Source organism: Eleutherodactylus coqui, chromosome 1 (genome assembly GCF_035609145.1).
Source record: "Eleutherodactylus coqui strain aEleCoq1 chromosome 1, aEleCoq1.hap1, whole genome shotgun sequence".
NCBI classification, from domain to species: domain Eukaryota; kingdom Metazoa; phylum Chordata; class Amphibia; order Anura; family Eleutherodactylidae; genus Eleutherodactylus; species Eleutherodactylus coqui.
The window spans coordinates 42,025,070-42,041,395 of record NC_089837.1 but is presented as its reverse complement, the minus strand read 5'-3'; the positions used below and the strand labels follow the sequence as shown (position 1 = coordinate 42,041,395).

The following is a 16,326-nucleotide window of genomic DNA, read 5'->3' as shown; positions in this document are numbered from 1 at the left end:
GGGGGGGAGTGTTTAGAGTGTCAATGCGTATGGAAACAATGTATTGCGTATGGGCAGTGTATCACATGCAGCCCATACAGGTGTACAGGGCTCACGTTGCATGGTACACAAATACAGAGAGCCTGCTGGGATTTATTTCTCTTGCATATCTACACGCAGTCCATTGACTTTCATTGACTCCGTTCACTGCGCACCACGTGTGTGCACGCAACGCACGCATAATAGGTGGTGAAAACCTGGCCGTGGACATGAGCCCTAACAGGTTAAATAATGTTAGTTTATGTTGTCTCTATTGTATGTATTGTTATTATGCTGTATCCAATGTATATGTGTGTGTGTATATATATATAAATTTTCTTTCCTGAGGGAGCGAAGCATGCCTTGAGGCTTGTGTTCTGGATGTTTTAAAACTCTGCTAAAACCCTGATTACTAATGATCTATTGATGGGTCATTTTAAAAAACAGTAATGTAGCTAAAAGTGATGTAGAAGGAGTAGCCGTGAAAAGGAATGGGGGTTGGAGGGGTCTGTAGGGGGGCCCCCAAGCTAAACTTCTGCACCCAGACCCATGAGCCTCTAGCTACGCCCCTGAGCAGAGGTATCCATTTTGGGGTGTCACTCCTTATTCTCATGTGCACTATAGGAAAAAAATATGTCTTTAAAATGACATATTTGCAAAAATATTAAATTTTATTTTTTCTCCTATAAATTGAATTAATTGCTGAAAAAAAACTGTGGGGTCAAAATACTCATGACACCCCTCAGTGGATACATTAAGGGGTGTTGTTTTTAAAATGGGGTCATTTGGGGGGGGTGGTATCTATTATTCTGACACTCATGAGCCTTTGCAAACTTGGCTTGGTGCAGGAAAACAAAGTTCCTCAAAATGCTGAAAAGTAATGTTAAATTTGTACGTCCTCTAAATGGTTAAAGAAAAAAAAAAAAAAACACACAAGTTTTTCAAATGTGCATTCAAAATAAAAGTAAACAGATGGAAATATATATATCCTATCAAAAATTTGTACAGTATGTTTGGACATATTTGAGCTATTACAGTTGAAAATGTGAAAAAAATGACAATTTTTTCAAAATTTTTCCAATATTGGTACTTTTAATAAATATACACAAATTATAAATCGGTCTATTTTTACCACCAAAATGAAGTACAACGTGTAGCGAAAAAACAATGTCAGAATCACTTGGATATGCAAAACCTTTATGGAGTTATGCTATGTTGAACGACGCATGTCAGATTTCCAAAATTTGGCTCTGTCACTAAGGCGCAAACAGGCTTCGTCACTAAGGGGTTAAATGTTTAGATTTAGGGTTTTTTTTTTACTTTTTCACTAAGTCACTCTGGATTCTCCTGCAGTGGGTGAATTTATGACTATAGTAATAAGAAGCAAGGGCCATTATGGTGACAATTCAGCTTCACTGCTTTGAAAGGAAAGGCAGATCTTTATTTGAACCTCTGGTAAGTATCATTTTGAGTGCTTGACAGATCCAGGCTAATTCCATGCAGGAAAAAAAGTTATTTACTGGGTGTTTAATATCTGAGAAAAACCTGGTTTCCTAAAAATGTTTTTTTTTTCTTAGCATTTCCTATATTCCAAACAAGAATCTGATCTCTTTGAAAATGTTGATTTCCTTGTAAAACATTTTAAAATGATCCCTATGTGTGGCACTGGTACTAAAACATTTTCCACATTTTGAACATAGAGATGGCTTCTTTCCTTTGTGACCTTTCTCATGTCTTACAATATCTGAGTTATTTATAAAACACTTTCTCTCATCCTGAACATGAATACAGCTTTTCTAAACACATTCTAAACAAGGAATCGGATTCTCTTCAGCGTGAATTCTCTGATGTGAAACAAAAAAACATTTTTTTTTGTAAGACATTTCCCACATTCTGAACATCAATATGGTTTTACTCCTGTGTGAATTTTCTGATGTTTAACAAGGTTTGATTTACCAATAAAACATTTCCCACATTCTGAACATGAATAAGGCTTCTCTCCTGTGTGAGTTCTCTCATGTGAAATAAGACTTGATTTTCTTATAAAACATTTGCCACATTCTGAACATAAATATGGTTTTTCCCCTGTGTGAGTTCTCTGATGTAAAAGAAAACTAGCTTTTTCTGTAAAACCCTTCCCACATTCTGAACAGGAAAATGGCTTCTCACTGTGTATTCTCTGATGTCTAACAAGAGTTGATTTATCAATAAAACATTTCCCACATCCTGAACATGAATAAGGCTTCTCTCCTGTGTGCATTCTCTGATGTGAATCAAGACTTGATTTTTTTATAAAACATTTTCCACATTCTGAACATGAATATGGTTTTTCTCCTGTGTGAATTCTCTGATGTAAAACAAGACTTGATTTTTCTGTAAAACACTTCCCACATTCTGAACATGAAAATGGCCTCTCTCCTCTGTGTATTCTCTGATGTGAAATAAGATTTGACTTTTGTGCAAAACATTTCCCACAATCCGGACATAAATGAGACTTCTCTCCTGTGTGTATTTTCTGGTGTGAAACAAGACTTGATTTTTTCCTAAAACATTTCTCACATTCTGAACAGGAAAATGGTTTCTCTCCTGTGTGAATTCTCTGATGTGAAACAAGCTCTGATTTTATGCTAAAACATTTCCCACATTGTAAACAAGGAAACTGCTTCTCTCTTGTGTGAGTTCTCTGATGTCTAATGAAGCTTGATTTATCAATAAAAAATTTCCCACATCCTGAACATGAAAATGGCTTCTTTCCTGTGTGATTTCTCTGATTTTTAACAAGTTCTGATTTGTGATTACATTGTTTCCCACAAGCTAAACATGGAGATTTCTCTGCGGTATGAACTCTCTGATGTTTAGCAAGATCTGATTTTAGGATAAAACATTTCCCACATTCTGAACATGAAAATGGTTTCTCTCCTGTGTGAGTTCTTTGATGTAAAGCTAGAGTTGACTTTTCTGCAAAACATTTCCCACATCTTGAATATGAATATGAAGTTCCTGCTGTGTAAATTCTCTGATGTTTAATAGGAGCTGATTGCAACATAAAACATTTTCCACAATCTGAATTCTCACATTCTGAGCATGGACCCTGCTTCTGCCCTGTGTGACCTCTCTCATGTAGAATACAATTAAATTGATCTGTAAGACATATCCCAATTTCTGAACAGAAGTATGGCTTCTCATCTCTACTGTGATGTCCTGGCTGTAAGTGAAGGGTAAGGAGGTTTTCTCCTGAAGAGTGCTGCGCTTTATCTTCATCTTCTACTTTGTAATTGGGTGATAACAGGACGTTTTCCTCTGACTTCTCACTGGGATTATCTGTTAAGATAAAAAAAATGTATTTTGTGATTTAAAACAACAACAAAAAACTATTAACCCCTTAATAGCGGGGACCTTTTTTTCTTCATTTTTTCCTCCCCTCTTTTAAAAAAATCGTAACTCCTTTATTTATTCATCAATGTTGCTGTATGAGGGCTTGTTTTTTGTGGGACGAGTTGGATTTTTCAATTGTGCTATTTAATGTACCATATAATGTACTGAAAAATGTTTAAAAAACTCTAAGTGGAGTAAAATGAAAAAGAAAACAACATTCTGCCATCTTTCAGTGCGTCTTGTTTCTACGGCACATAAACTGCAATACAAATGACATGATAACTTTATTCTATGGGTCAGTACGATTACTACGATACAAAACTTGTATAGTTTTTTTTGCTGTACTACTTTTAATTTTTTTCAAAGACATTTTATTTTTCACAAGTAGTGATTAAAGATGAGCGAGCCTACTCGGCCACGCCCCTTTTTCGCCCGAGCATCGCGATTTTCGAGTACTTCCGTACTCGGGTGCAAAGATTCGGGGGGCGCCGTGGGTGAGTGCGGGGTTGCAGCGGGGAGTGGGGGGGGGGGGGAAGAGGGAGAGTGAGAGGGCTCCCCCCTGTTCCCCGCTGCTACCCCCCGCTCCGCCACGCCTCCCCCCGGCGACCCCCGAATCTTTTCACCCGAGTACAGAAGTACTCGAAAATCGCGGTGCTCGATCGAGTAATTACTCAAGACGAGTATACCTCGCTCATCTCTAGTAGTGATGCTTTGATCGCTCCTGCAGTATGATGTAATACTATAGTATTACATCATACTGAGATTGGACAGGCAGTCTCATCAAGCCACCCCACGGCGATGGCTTGATAGGCAGTCAGTTAGAGCAGCCCTGGGGCCTTTCAGAAGGATCCCAGCTGCCATGACACCCACACGGCTCCCTGTGATCCCACGCAGGGGGGCCTTACAGGATCCTTGAACATGGGGGGATTAATAACAGATCAGAGGCACTGCTGATTGCAGCTATTGGGATGGGCACTTAGAAGGAGGAGGGATTTTATTGCCCTATGCTTTTTGGGGGTATTTCTTGACCTCAGCGGCAGGGATGGGGTGTAAAAAGTGACGCTCTGTGAGGCTTTGTAATCTTGCTGAAGGGCGGCGGTCTCACACAGAAGGCGCTCAACAAGCTGCTCCTGCAACTGCAGGAAGGCGAGCGTTCCCGGGGCTTCTTGTAAATTACGTATTACAGGTAGCGGTCTGAATTATGCCTGACTCACACGGCCATATAAGGAATCCGCTTGTGTAGGCCTGAAGCAGATCCCACCTGTGAGCCCTGTTGTGGCACTGCATATGGCCGTGTACTGCGCATAACTGCGTACTCACACAGGCGATCATGCGCAGTACACATTTTTAGTGTATATTTCCTGCGCTTGGCGATGACACAGCCTGTACACAATGTGGTTACATATGGGCTGCGGGTATATCTGCGACTATAGAGAACAATGGGCTCTATATTGCGGGTATCTGTGATAAAATAGAACATGCTGCGTTCACTTTTCTGCAAGTGTCTTACATAATTCCACCTCGCCAATGTAAATCGGAAATGTGTAATCCCTTGTATTTGATTGATCATCTTATTACCACAGATCAAATCGCATGCGGAATCCGTAATTATTATCCAGTTGTGTGAGACCAGCCTAAGATGGATTGCTACTTTGTCACGTGAGCGGGGACCACACAACGAGGCCACCGGTAACTGCCCCAGGCTCTCGGCTAGCCAGGAGCAATGAGATTTTGAATTTGCTGGGCGCTCCCTGGCTCCTGTGCATTTGTCCATCATCTTGTCGGTGCGCACATGAGCAGAAGCCAGGGAAGGTCAGTGGAAGATAATAGTGTCGGGGTTCAAATGCGGAAGCCTCCATTAAGAAGTTCCATCTTCCCCTCATCGATGCAATTTTTAACGTTTTTTTTAACCTTTTACATGATCGCCATTATCCACTGGATAACCGTGACCGCGGACCACTCACTGTGGCTCTCTGCCCCAGGCTCTTGGCTACCACTAGTGGCCAGAAACAAGACGATTTTAAATTTCCTGGGCTCTCCCCAACTTCTGCGCTTTTGTCTGCAATTTTGCCGATGGATCCGTGGATAAAGATCCCATCAGGGGACATTGCCGGAGGCCTTAGCTAAGTAATTTCACCTTCCCTTACGGATCGGATCTGTGATGGGAGGTGAAACTAACTTTTTTTTACTTTTACATGATCGCCGTTATCCATTGGATAACGTTGATCACGTGACCAGAGACCGCATACTGTGACATCTCCACGCTCTCGGCCAGGAGCACAGAGATTTTAAATCGCCTGGGCAATCTGCGGCTTTTGCGCATGCGTCGGCCATATTGCCGATGGGCGCATACGTAAAAGCTGAGGTAGGGTCCGCCCATAAATCCGGGGGCCGTAGGTACATAATTTCATCTTCCCTCACGGATATGATCTATGAGCGGGGATGAAACTTAAACTTTTAAAACTATCTGTTTTTTTACTTTACCTTATCGCCGTTATCCACTGGATATATCATGAAACCGGGAACATCCTCTTGCTGTCGGCTATGCATACTACCCAGGAGCAGGAAGATTTTACATTTCCAGGGCTGCCTGGCTTTCTGCGTGTGTACATGTTGTTTTATGTCGGGTGCGCATGCGCAGAAGGTGACGTAAGTTCCTGGAAGGACCAAAACACCACAGCACATCGCGGAGGACGGAGGTGAGTAGTTTCAGCTCCCTTCATGGGTCGAATATGTGAGAGGAGCTGAAACATTGATTTATTTTATTACTTTTTCTTTACCTTTATTGCGATCGACGTTATCCATTGGATTGGGGGTAGCTCCCCACAGCCCCCCATGACAGCCCCAGGTGGTGGGCTACCTTCGACAGCTGTCATGTCCACAGCCCCAGAGGCTTTAATCCCCAGGATGAGAGGGTTTTTATGGCCCTGAGGTTTAAAGATCACAAAGCCGGTATGTAAAAAGGCAATGGGGTGGTCACTAAGGGGAGCCCTACAATCATAGAGCCTTACAGTGAAAATACTCCTCTGTCTCCTGACCATTAATCAAGTTGTCCTGCTAGTGTGTAAGAGAGCCGTCCATTTGGGACTTCAACTAATAGGGATCTGTTCAGGATTAACCCCTTACGGACCAGGCTGTTTTGCACCTTAAGGACCAGACACTTTTTAGGGATTTTACCCATGTGGCAGTTTCACTACCCTATTTTTTTTCCTTTAGCTACCAACATTATTTTTGCTGTGTTATTTTTCCGTGACATATAGGGCTATTTTTTTAATATCTTTTTCACTGACTTTTTTCTGTTTTTTAGTTTTATTGGGGTTAAAATGCTTAAAAAAAATGATTTTTTTTAGCATTTATAGTTTTTTTTTATTTAATGTATTTATGCTAGAATAAAGTATGGGAATGGGTTCCTCTATGTATTTCGGATATTTTGATATATAGGATGTATGGTTTTGGTTTACAGGGCGCATACGGCGACGGCTTCATGTTATTTTATTTCTTATGTATGTATTGTTGTTTTATTCTGTTATTTTGCTTTATTTGTGTATGTAATCATATTTTTTTACTATCTATGTCCCCCATGACGTCATGTAAGACCTCTGGGGGACATTCTTTTTTTTTAAATTTTTTTATTTGACACTTTCTCACTGTTGCTGGGGCATCCATAGGAGCTCCAGTTGCAGGGGGAAACAGTCCCTGCAGTGACAGTAGTCACTGGCAGAGCTATCCAGGGTCTAGTTTGACCCTCCAGCTCTGCTGTAGCAGGGAACCCAGGCGGTCACATTGAGCACTGTGTACTGGGGGAAGCAGAAGGCAGGAAGGGTTAAAAACCCCTCCTGCCTTCTTCTCCGGGTTATCAGCTGATAATTTTACATACGGCGCGCTTTAAGCCCAGGACCAAGTGCCGTAAATTTACAGTGCCTGGTCCTAAATGGGTTAAACAGCTTTTCACATCACGTTTTTAATCTATTATCTATGTATATCTATATCTATATATAGACGAAAGCCCTCAGTGACTCCCTCAATGAATGACTCGCCACTAATTCTCACTTCCCGATGTCGTAGAAACATGAAATTTGGCACAAGCATAGATTATGTCCAAAATAGGAAAAGTAAAGGGGTCCCAACTCGATTATTTAATTCTAAGCGCAAAAGAATTAGCGTCCAAATTTTACGTACGGAATATAATTCACACTTCCTGATGTCATAAAAACTTGAAATTTGGCACGGGCATCCTTTATGTCATAAATAGGAACATTTATTGGGTCCCAACTCGATTATTCAATTCTAGCGCAAAAGAACTAGCATCCAAATTTTACGTACAGAATCTAATTCTCTCACTTCCCGATGTCATAGAAACTTGAAATTTGGCACGAGCATTGATTATGTGATAAGTAGGAAAAGTTAATGGGTCCCAACTCGATTATTCAATTCTAAGCGCAAAAAAATTAGCGTCCAAATTTTACGTATGTAATCTAATTCTCTCACTTCCTGATGTCATTTTATATAAAGGAAATGTCGTATGGTTACCTCCATGTGGTGTTTCCTGGGTAACGGAAAGAACCATGCAAAATGGTGAACATATTTTTTTCCCGGTATCTCTAAAGTAACCATGACTTCATAAGATTTTCCGTGTGAACACCAGATAAACACCAGTACCAAATTAACTCGGGCGAAGCCGGGTATATCAGCTAGTTTTGTATATACGTTAAATGTACATGAAAAACCATATATTTTTCACTATAAAGTCTTTCTTTTAAAGTTTTGAACGTACTTTTTGGCATTTAAGAAAAGCTTTGCATTTCCATACATTTTCCATAGACCGTAGTGTAAAACAAAAATGAGTATGTTAAGCATACATTTCTTCATGGGACGGAAAGCACTTTATGTTATGCTTTACTGTCCCACAAAAAATAAAGTGTACAGACGTAAAGAAGGCAAAACCCAGCCAAAGTATGCCCTGTTCAATATCTGACCAACTCTAGCCTATGGGAATGTCAAGCAATGCGTTTGAATACCGTATATTCCGGCATATAAGACGACCTTTTAACCCCGAAAAATCTGCTCTGCAGTCAGGGTTCGTCTTATTCGCCGGGTATACAAAAAAAAAAAAAAGGCTAATTCACACGGCGTGAGCCAATCACAGCCATTCAATGATGTCATTGAATGGCTGTGATTGGCTGACACCGCATGAGTTAGCCAATCACAACATTAGCTTTCTGGAGGCGGGGATTTCAAGCCCCGCATCCAGAAAGCAATGCTCTCTCGGGGACGGGGAGGGAGCGACAGCTTGCAGCAGTGCCGCAGAACGCCGGGGGAGGGGAGTACTGCTTTTTTTTGACACTGTATTCCCAGCGTATAAGGCGACAGTTGGGGGGGGGGGGGGTCTTATACGCCCAGTCGCTTTACACGTCGGAATATATGGTACTTTTTTTTACTAACACGTATATGTATGGCGGATGGCTAGAACGTGATGTGAACGCCACTAACTTCACACTATTAGATGTCTAAACCTTTAAGCCTATTTTTTTCTGATTAAAAATGCATCCAATAATCCGAAAAATACAAGGAAGGTGTGTGTATATTATAACATATCTTGTATTTCTCTCCTTACCTTGTGATATCGGAGGCTGGTGGTTCTCCATCATGACGTCCTTGTACAGATCCTTGTGTCCTTCTAAATACTCCCACTCCTCCATGGAGAAATAGACAGCGACATCCTGACACCTTATAGGAACCTGACAACACAATGATACCATCATTACCCAGACACCTATAGTGCTGTTACTGTATAATTACCCAGCATTCCCAGCAGGGTCACCTCTCCAGTCAGCAGCTCAGTGATCTTGTTGGTGAGTTCTAGGATCTTCTGCTCATGTATCGGTAAGTTAGGAGGAGCCTCTGTGATGGGGCTCTGGCTCCTGCTCCATCCTCCTGACTCATGGAGATGGTTGATGGGAGTTGTACCATCGCTGGATGTCTTCTTCACCATTATGTAATCCTGTAAATGAAGAGACATGTAGAGGACTGAACCCAGTATTCCTCCATCTTTAGAAAGAGTGAGATTATGATCCTCTTGCATAGAGTTCTAGTGAGACCACATCTGGAATACTTTATTCAGTTCTGGAGACTTCATAAAAGATATTAAAAAATAGAACAGGTCTAAAGACAGGGAACCAAAAAAGTGGTTCATGTTATACACAAAAGTTGTCATGAGAGACAAAGAACTTAAAGGGATTTTGTCATCATGTTCATGGTGCCTAACCACGGTCAGCATGAACCTGGACAGGTATACACAGTGCCCCATGTATGCTTTATTCTAAAAAGCTGTGGCGTTTCAGAATAACCACACTTGGGAATGCGGCTTCAAGTCATGGGGCAGACCATGCCGGATTCTCTCCGAGTTGTACAATCACCCAATGTCTTGTTCACTATTGTGTAATCCTGTGTATAGAAAGCGACATGTAGTGGACTGATGCCAGTATTCCTCAATCAATAAAAAGCGGTAGATTGTGATCCCACTGTATAGAGCAACATGTCAAAAGTTTAAATCAGTTGGGTGGCCTATGCGTCATCGCAAGATGACATGCAGCGGGAAAGCTCTGATCTGGTACCAGCGCAATCAAGGGCCATCAGAGCTCTGGCAGCACTTTACAGCTTTCTAAAAGCCTCCACAGTCATCCCCACACCAAGAGGCTCAAGAAAAGGGGCTTTGCAGCATGATTGGATGCCACAAAGGCTTCGGGTCTACCACGGCCTAGCTCAACCAGCAAAAGCTGTAGGATACATTTTTAGAGTATGACCGCAAGACCGATTGTGGCAATGGACCGGGGCTCATGGAGCCAAGAATTTTCCCTGCAGAGGCTCAGCAGAGGCCCTTGACGTGGGAGAAAAGTGCCACGGAAGGAGTGAACTGGATGGAGCTGGCAGATACATGTGAGTTAGCTCCATGCCCAGCACCTTACAGCAACATAAAAAACGACAGATCCACAGTGTACTGAAGACCCTAGAGTGCTGTAGCAGAAGGAGGAAATGACAAGGAAGCGGCAGATCAAGTCGAGGCTGAAAAGACTGAGGGACATCTTTGCTGTGAAAGAGCAGGTGGAGGACAAACAGGTCGCAGGACCTTCAATGCTAGAGGAAGGGATACTGGGAGAGGCAGCACAAGGTGACCCCTTGCTTCATAAATGTGGTAAGTGGGCACGCCTTGATCCCCTGCTCCCCAAGCACCAAACTGGTACACAAGGAGGGAAAAAGAGCTGGAGGAAAGCAGGAAAAGGAGACAGCCACTTCCCTCAGCATATGGCTAGAGTTACGAAAGCCACCATCTTACAACATTATACGCAATTCCTCCATAACAAGTCCAGAACAACTGCAACATGAAAGGTGAAGGGAGACAGTAGAGGTTCCAGACACAGCAAATAGAGAAAAGATGGGACAGGAACCCAGGGAAGAGAAAACAGACCCATTTTTGGAGATCCCCTGCTCTGATCAGGCAGCATCTGAAAATTTCATCAGGGATATGATACTAGCCTTAAGAGGATCCCAAAAAAGGCCACCTCGCATTGGAAAAGCTCAGTTCTTGCCGTGAGAACACTTCCAGGTGCAGACTGCGGCTCCGATCATCGGCTCCTGGTTGCAAGAGTCGAGGTCGGATTCAGCGACATCAAAAGGTCACCAGCAGTGCGCTGTTTCAATGTAGATAGCATCCCTTTGCAATATGCAAATCAAAGAAAATAACAGATTTGAAACACCCAGCACCATTGAAGAAGACCCTGACGGATTGTGGGAGGAGATCAGGTCCATCGCACTGAGTACAGCTGAACAAATCATCCCCTTCTAAGAATCAGCAAAACAACTGCAATGGCTATCGGATGAATTCATCATGATCGCCAACAAGCGCTGCGTGGCTGGAGCAGCGAGCACCACTGTTGACTTTGGACAGCTAAATGCGGAATTTCAAAAGGGAGTTTGATAAGACAAATAGCGCTACTGGAATGACCAATGCGCAAAACTGGAAGAAGCAAACCAGCAAGGCCACACCTGAGCTCTGTTTGCTCCACACAAGGCAGCAACCATCATCCGGGATGGCAAATCAAATCTAGCATAGGTGGCGAGAATTTACAGCAGAGCTGTATGCAGGCGATCAAGCAGACAACCTGTTCGATCATGTACATCAAGTGGAGTAAGAACCGGGTAGTCTGGAGGAAGAGGTCACATGGGTCCTGAAACAACTACCAAGCAGGAAGGCTCCAAGCATTGATCACACACCAGCTGAACTGCTCCGACCAGTATCAGTCAAGATCCTAACTGACCTATGTCAAATGATCTGAAACTCGAAATCGTGGCACAAAGACTGGATTAGATTTGTCTACATCACACTTCCAAAAAAAGAGGATGCTCAAGAATGTTCCAATTACCACACCATCGCCCTCATACATCACACAAGCAAAATTCTTTTAAAGATCATAGAACAACGCATTGTGACAATTGTTGAATGGGAACTGCCGGGCATTCAAGCTGGCAAAGGACATGGCACCAGAGACCAAACCGCAAACCTGTGCTGGATCATGGAGAAAACCCGGGAGTATCAAAAGGATGTGTACATGTTTTTCATCGACTACAGCCAATCTTTTCACTAGCGAACATGACGAGCTTTGGAAGTGTCTGAAGCAAGTGGAGCGTCCCAGAACATACTGAATACCTTATAAGGTCAGTTTACAACAACCAAGAAGCAACAGTCAGGCCAGCTTATGGAAACATGGATTGGTTCGGAATCGAGAAAGATGTACGGCAAGGCTGCATTCTATCACCAGTACTTTTCAATCTGTACGCAGGAACGATCATGAGGCGATGCAATCGGGACAAATTAGAAATCGGAGTCAAAATTGGTGGCAGAAATGTCAACAACGTCTGATATGCAGATGACACCACCCTGCTTGCGGAAAGTGAAACGAACCTGGAATACCTTATCCAATGAGTGCAAAAGGAAAGCTAACTAGAGATCTCCCCCAAATCTTTTCGTCCGAGTATTCAGTTACTCGGAAAAAGCGGTGCTCGAGTGCAAAAACACCCGAAACGAGTACGCTCGCTCATTTCTAAAGCTAATGCATGGGACTGTACCTCAGCAGCAAGTAAATGAAAGTCATGATCATGGTAGGCAACGGTACAGTGAACATAAAAATTAACAATGAAGAAGTCGAGACGGTCCAAGATTTCATCTTCCTTGGATCCAAAATCAATTGCAACGGGCAATCTGGACCCGAGATCAAGAGATGGATTACACTTGGTTGGAATGCAATTCAAGGAATGGAAAAGATTTGGAAAAGCAAGGATATTAGCATTGCAACAAAAACCAGACTGGTCAACGCAATTGTCTTTCCCATAACAACGTATGTTTACAAAAGGTTGGACGCTCAGAAAAACAGACAAAAGAAAATTGATGGTTTGAACTCTGGTGCTAGAGGAGAATGCTACGGATACCGTAGACTGCCATGACAACGAACAAGGTAGTGTTAGATCGTGTCAAACCGGAAATATCACAAAAGGGCAAAATCATCAAACCGCGGCTCTCTTTTTTTTGACACGTGATTCACGCTAACTCACTGGAAACAGTACTGATGATTATAGCACACATACTTTTTCATGTTAAGGAGAATATGATGCAAGCAGCAAGGAAACTTAAGAATCTACTACATCCGTACGAAAGAATCCAACTATTCGCAGACCTCTCCCAAGCTACAATGCTCGCCAGGAAAAGAATTATCCCCATTAATTCCATACGAAGGGAAAATAACATCCCATACAAATAGGAATTACCAACAAATCTTATACTAGTTAGGGAGAGAACCCTAAACATACATCTCAAGCCAAAAAATATTAAACTAACTGCTAACAGAAGTTTAAAAATGACTTCTGTCAATGCAAAGCGATTAAATTCGCCTTACAAAGAGATTGGCTATTTAGAGAGAATCTGTTGAGTCAAAAACGAATGTCACACTTCTTGACTAAAGGAGACCCGAAGTTCTCCCACCACAAGTTCCCCACAATCTACATGGCCGATGCCGACAAGAAAAGAGCAGGAGTAGTGATCGCCATTAAAGATACCATAAATTTCCAACTGCTCAAGCTCGAAGAGGATAGAGGTGGAAGATTCTTGATTGTAGTATGCAAAATAAACAACTGTATGCTGACAATTGCCAACATATATGCGCCAAACTCGGCACAAATTCACTGAACAAGATGGCAAGGAAAATAAAGAAGATCCAGAAAGGCAACCTGGTGTTATGTGGGGACTTCTACATAATCGCAGACAAGGACAAGGCCACCAACAACCCACAGAGAAAATCAACACATGCCCTGACTTCTTGGATGAGGAGACAAGAACTATAGGATACCTACAGATGTATGGCTTAAAATATCATGTTTTATAAAGACTCATCTGTCTAGGAGTCAGAACGTCGCTGCTGTATGTTGCTGTGAGGAATAAAGTCTACATATGAGCTAGAGGTAAGTTTGCACCACTTATGCTGCCCTTGAAAGTTCTTTTTTATTGTTACCTACAGATGTATGAACACTAGCTCCAAAGAATTCCCCTTTTACTTGGTGAGACATCGCTCCTTCTCCAGAATTAATATGTTTCTAGTTGACGTCTTTCTGTTCCTAAAAATTCTCCAGGCCTCAATAGAAATAGCAACATAGTCAGACCATACCCCAATCTATATAACCCTTAAATTATCCCAAAACATGAAAATCCCTAGAACATGGAGAAATAATACCTATTTAATGAAAATCCCGAAAATATCAAGAAACTATACGCCAAGCAATTAAAGAGTATTTCCATTTCAATAAATCCCTAGAGATAAACCCATTTGTCCTATGGAGCACCACAAAACAGTGATCAGAGGGGCCATGATCCAGCTAGGGTCACAACACAAACAGGAAAGAAACTAAATATTAAAAGGCATGAGGTCACTAGAAAAATTAGAGAACGAGTTAAAGAGAAACACGCTCAGGTGGGCGTGTGTTTATGCGAGGGATTATCTGTCCACCAGGCTCCATTGGGTTCTTCTGGCATTTGTTTGCCATGCATAAACAATGTACTCATTGTGTATGCAAGGCAAACAAAAAACATCATGCAGTCGCTCAAAAGACTGGAGGAATTCCAATCAAATGAAAAATCTTTTGAGCAGCCCAAACATTTTTTTTTCCTGCTAAAAACCAGCGGCTAACGTCAAGTGAACGAATAGTGCACTTTTGCCCCCATTTACACGTAGCAATTACCGCTCACTTTCGGCCGATTGAATTAATTTTTAACAACAATCGTTGCTTGTAAAAGAGCCTTCATGGAAAAACTGACTGGAACTTTTAATGGGGCCATGTAAGAGGGTGTCTTTCCCCCAGAGATGCTCCAGGCCACTATTGTGGCAATACTCAAGCCAAGGAAAAGTACAACCACGCCAGCAAATTTCAGGCTGATCTCACTTTTAAATAGTGATCTGAAATTATATGCCAAGATTATAGCCCAACGCCCATTAAAAATACCACAATTCATACAACATGGAGAGGTTGGAATACCCTATTTCCACAAAAGAACTAAAGTTGCCAGGGGTTCAAATCTCTAAACAAATTCAAATATCAAGCTAAACCCACAACAGAGAAGAATAACCTGAACTGTTACAAGTAAAAGAGCAGCAGTGGAAATTGAGGTTCCTTTTTTTTTGTCACTCCTACCCTTCTGCAATATACTTCCCCCAACCCCACCCCTCGTCCCCCCCCCCCCCCCATAAATTATTCCCATGCTCTTCCTCTCCCCATCCATGAGATTAATCTAGGCTAAAAGAAATATGACAAATACGAGATCATTTGTTTGACAAGTTACAAGAATATGTAAACGATGTCTCTTATCTTTTTAAATCTGTAATTCTGTACATGGAAAACGATTTCAATAAAAATTTAATGTTAAAAAAAAAAAAAAGTTTTAACTAGAGATGAGCAAACCTACTCGGTTCAGGCGTTTTTGAACTCGAGCACCGCTTTTTCCGAGTAACTAACTACTCGGACGAAAAGATTCGGGGGGCGGCGTGGTGGAGCGGGGGTAGCAGTGGGGAACAGGGCGGAGCTCTCTCTCTCCCCCCCCCCTCTGCAACCCCCCGCTCACCCCCGGCGCCCCCCGAATCTTTTCGTCCGAGTAGTGAGTTACTCGGAAAAAGCGGTGCTCGAGTTCGAAAACACCCGAACCGAGTAGATTCGCTCATCTCTAGTTTTAATCAGTTGGAGGTCCGGATGCTGAGACCCCCACTGATTTCAGAAATCAAGAGGCTGCAGCAAGCACTGTGCCCCTTCAGCTGTCATAGTTTCCTATTGGCTCAGCTTGGGTCTTCTATGTTTCTATATAGATCACAAACTAATAGCAAAAGTCCAAGTCTGCAGGCCGAACTCTGGCCATGTGATCCTGCTGGCTCCTGGCTGCCCTTCCCTCCTCATCACAAGGAGCCTACTTACCATTCTAATTGCTCCTACAACATTACTATTAGGTCATTGGTTACCACCTTACGGAACTGACCATATTGGTGGCCGATCTTCACTTTCTCTGTTGGGATCATAGTTCATGGAAACCTTTATTGACCTTTTTCACTTTTATTAATTTAAAAGGTCACAAAGCTATAATGTAATGTTTGGTCATTTTGACCTCTGCCACATCCAAAGTCGCTGTGTCACCCTAGCCATAAGAACTTAGAAATACAGAAACGTTTACCTCTACAGTCAACAGGTATATCATCTTTAAGGTGAAATTCAATATTCTTTTGGTAATCTCATTGCTGTTCTTCTCCATCCTTGGTGAGTCATTTAAGAGTAGGACTCTTTCGGAGGAGAACTTGAGAGAACTGGATGAACTGGAGGGTTCTAGTACTTCCGTCCCTTTATGAAAAA

General features: G+C 42.2%; 1 protein-coding gene across 1 annotated transcript; it reads right to left on the bottom strand.

Annotated features, from left to right (window-relative positions):
- Window positions 1-1,113: 1,113 nt before the first annotated feature.
- On the bottom strand, window positions 1,114-16,297 carry LOC136607933 (oocyte zinc finger protein XlCOF7.1-like). The gene is made up of 4 exons (XM_066589073.1): window positions 16,151-16,297; window positions 9,215-9,394; window positions 9,008-9,131; window positions 1,114-3,339 (listed from the first exon to the last, which is right to left on the bottom strand). The coding sequence occupies exons 1-4, from the start codon at window positions 16,226-16,228 to the stop codon at window positions 1,919-1,921; spliced, it is 1,803 nt and encodes a 600-aa protein (XP_066445170.1). The 5' UTR covers window positions 16,229-16,297; the 3' UTR covers window positions 1,114-1,918.
- Window positions 16,298-16,326: the final 29 nt, after the last annotated feature.